At 39.4% G+C, this 3801-nt stretch overlaps 1 protein-coding gene across 1 annotated transcript; it reads right to left on the bottom strand.

Annotated features, from left to right (window-relative positions):
- Positions 1-471: 471 nt before the first annotated feature.
- Positions 472-2675, bottom strand: LOC149829459 (RNA-binding protein involved in heterochromatin assembly dri1-like). Its single transcript, XM_090015544.1, has 4 exons — positions 2590-2675; positions 1690-2096; positions 1366-1436; positions 472-746 (listed from the first exon to the last, which is right to left on the bottom strand). The coding sequence occupies exons 2-4, from the start codon at positions 2079-2081 to the stop codon at positions 736-738; spliced, it is 474 nt and encodes a 157-aa protein (XP_089871670.1). The 5' UTR covers positions 2082-2096; positions 2590-2675; the 3' UTR covers positions 472-735.
- Positions 2676-3801: the final 1126 nt, after the last annotated feature.

Raw genomic sequence — 3801 nt, 5'->3', positions numbered from 1 at the left:
GATATCTCCCTAAGAATGTTTCTCATTAGTATCTAGGTCAATTTTTTATCCAAATGCCAAGCAAAGTTAGGAGCGTAAAAACAAGTATGGTCCCACTGATGTTTGGTGTCGGGTACATGATTAGGAAAAGCTAAGATTGATATGCATAAAGAATAATAAGCACTTAAAATCTTAAACTTATGCTCTTTTGCAAATTTGCATCCGGTTCATATCTTAATAATGTGTTCGCTTTAAGGCTTTGATGCTCAGGCCAATTCATTGCTTCCAACATTATTGCACAACAAAAGTAGAGATTGACATTCACTGAATCTCGAATTTGAATTATTATGCTTGCACTTTTTGTGGTGGCCGAAAGGGTTGGGACGCCCTTGACACGTATATGAAGATTCTATAACTTTGAGTAGTGGCAAAATATGTAAATTAAACCGTATGCATTGAGGGGAATACGAGAGAGAGAGAGAGAGAGAGAGATTTAAAGCTATATAAAGCATTATCAAGGGTAAACTTTAACACTCTTTCCAACACAGACACAGGTACTAAAGTTATACTGGAAGCGAAAAGAAACAAGAGGACAGAAGGTTATCATTGAACACAATAACCAAGCTACTACGCCTATGTATAGTCTTTTAGACTAGAGGAATCTGAAACCGCAGGAAAAAAGCTGGCAAAATGTTGAGGAGAGAAGCCCTTTGAGAAGGCAAGTCTCCCTCCTTGAACTGCTTTCCTTGGAGAACATTAGCCTGCAGCTGGACCAACCAAAGAAAAAATAAAATCCGAACGTTAAAGGACCAAAGAATGTTTGATGCATTATGAAGAAGATGAATACATACTGCTATGTCTTTACAAATTTTTGTTACAAAAATTCATTGCAAACTAAAAACAAAAAACTCGGTGTTAAAATGTGTCATTGTAAACATTGCTTTTTATCGCGACATTAACATGATAATTAAAAACACTTTTTGCATAATTTTAATTTGTGTCATTTACGTTTTTATATATATATATATATATATATATATATATATATATATATATACTGAGATTTTCCAAAAGTTTTTTCAAAGTATCATGGCATCTTTCCCAACAAACATTTTTCCCAAATAGGAGATTTTGGTGACTATTTGCATGAACAAAGGCACCGTTCGGTTTGTGAAAGGAAGTTGTCAAACTATGCAGCGTAGCTTAAAAACTGAACGTTTCCCTTCAATATATATCTTTCGCTTCCATTTTTCCACTAGTAAAATGGTCAAAAACAAGTCTGAAAGTAGAATTGGTTTCAATTTATACAAATTATTAATTAGAGGCAACAATATGAAAATGAAAATAGTTGGAAGTACATCAAAGAACTTGGAATGTAAGAGTTACCCGAGTCTCTTGGAGCATTGCACCGGAAGCATTCCATCCTGCTGGCGAAGTTATGCTCATTGCAGCCAGACCTGCAAGGACACATGCATGTGCATGCATAATTTATTAAGTCCTTCATAATTTATTAAAAAACATTGCTACAAATTTGACATGCAAATCAATTAAAGGGACAAGGAGCGTGGTCACACAAAATAAAAGAGTAAAATATCCAAAAAAAAGGGTCAATATTGAACGTGATGCCTAGAGTTTTCAGCAACTTAGAGGGATCTTGGGTTAAAAACCTACATTTTGCATGAAGTGATCGACAAGAAGCTTAAGTTTTACCTAGAACAAATCCAATCCCCAGATTTCCAACCAGGGCGGCCACCAAACGAAGATCCGAACCCATACCCGCCCCCCCTGTTGCCACCACGTGGCATATCGCAATCGAATGCTCCAGCGGAATCATCCTTGAAAGCACCACACTTGAAGCAGCTCGAGCGGCTCGCAAAGTTGTGGACACCACAATTTCCTGCGGTGCAGTACCAATCACCGGGTCGGACATCAGATCCGGTGGTACCATACCCGCCGAAAGATGAGCCACCACCTCTACCGCCAACAAAACTAGAGTAGTCACCGGATGACCTCGGCTCCGAGCACTTCTGGCAGACGTCCCGGCGGCTGAAATTCAAGTGCTGACATGACCTGCAGTTCCAGTCTCCTGGCTTCCTGCTCATCTTCTCTGCTTGCAACTACATGCACACATTCCAAAGCCAGGATCAAGGAATTGAAACACACCTATCGTGGCCGAAGCTAATCACCAAGACTGTCATATGCACTATCATGACCAATCACGTGGCAGCTACGATATATATGTATGTGCGTGTGTTTTCCATTTGTACTTTGCTAACTGCAGCAACAGTACACTGGTGCTAGATCTAAGCCATGCATACCCACGTATACCTAAACAGATTGCAGGTCACAAAGATGAAAAATCTCCATGTATGCCCAAGGATTTCATGTACTCGCTCGCACAATAAAATTGCTTGTGAGAACTGTGGAGTATAAATATATAAGTAAAATACAAGTTTCTCTAAAAAAACAGTGAAATACAAGTGATTACCGTTAAAACTTTAAATCAGCGCAAGGATTTGAAATAGACAAGCTAATAGAACAGAAGAAAACAAAAGACATGACCGCATTAATACATGCATGGAGAGAGGGGGAGAGAGAGAGAGAGATTGCCTTGTGGTGAAGGGAAGAGAGAAAGATGGTGATGCTTCCTTTTCTCGAGGGGAAGGAGAGTTGTTGGCTGTGAGAGAGTATGAGGTGGGATAGTATGATTTTATAGTGGTGGGAGATTGGGAATTGGGGAAACGAGAGAGAGAGAATAGTAGGGAAGGTTGTGTCCACCACACCACACCTCACCTTGAACGATGGAATCAAAAGAAAAAAGTGAGGGGGTTAAAGAAAAAGAAAAGGAGGGTGATTAAATAAATCAACAAAACTAGCAGAAAGCCTGCATGATTATCATTATTATTGCTTTATTCCTTCTTGGCGAAATTCTCCTTTATGTTACATTGCATAGGGGATCATTCATGCACATGCACGTATACTCATAGCTATGCATCTAGTCACACGCACACAACTTTCTCTTGATTAAGGTTTAGGGTTTAAGGTTTAAGTGGCATACAATATTGTTAAATTTTTATCTTAGCATATACATTCAAAATTTTGAGAAACCCCAAAAAAAAAAATCCTTTCTTTGGGGGCTATGATAATTCATCGATCCAATAATGTAATAACCCAAATATAAACATACCATATCAAACATGCCAATAATGTTTGTATTGCAAAATTTTCTCCGTGATGGCGTTTCTTTGGAATTAATAACTTGGCGGAGGAAATTTCTTTATTTACTTGAAACATAACTCTTGGCTAGGGGATTGGCTCGTACATCTTAAGTTGAAGAGACGTCATGAGTTCGATGTGCACAGAGGGTGTGAATCGCTTCAAGGCCGAGGGGCTCCATTCGGTGGGCAGGGTTTACACCAAGGTTGTTTCGACATAGCCCTCCGTGTATGATTGTACCGGTCAGCAACCAAAAAAAACATTTCTCTCTGCTTATCCCAAAAATAAAATCTTTAGCATTGGAGTTGTGTGTGTGAACTGGGGTCTATCTCCAAGATTCCTAGTGCATAAGTGTAGTAATCGTTCTGATTACGCGTATCCAGTCAACTGCCTAGCACCGTCCATCTTTAAAGATGGAGGGTGTTCAGCGCCATAATGTAGCATGTCTCCTTCGACTAGTTGCATAAAGGAAAAATTGTCTAAATCAGGGATCTTTGGACCCAGTTGATTCCATCTAGTGCATGTCTTGGAACCACAAACCTTCTGTAACCGTCACAACCAGTTGCCTTCCCCCGAGTAATCGCGTCAAGAAATTGGTTGGTGATC

Source organism: Nuphar pumila, chromosome 8 (genome assembly GCF_984573655.1).
Source record: "Nuphar pumila chromosome 8, dmNupPumi1.hap1.1, whole genome shotgun sequence".
In the NCBI taxonomy this organism is placed as follows: domain Eukaryota; kingdom Viridiplantae; phylum Streptophyta; class Magnoliopsida; order Nymphaeales; family Nymphaeaceae; genus Nuphar; species Nuphar pumila.
Note: the sequence above shows the minus strand (reverse complement) of the source record. Positions and strands in the feature narration are given on the sequence as shown.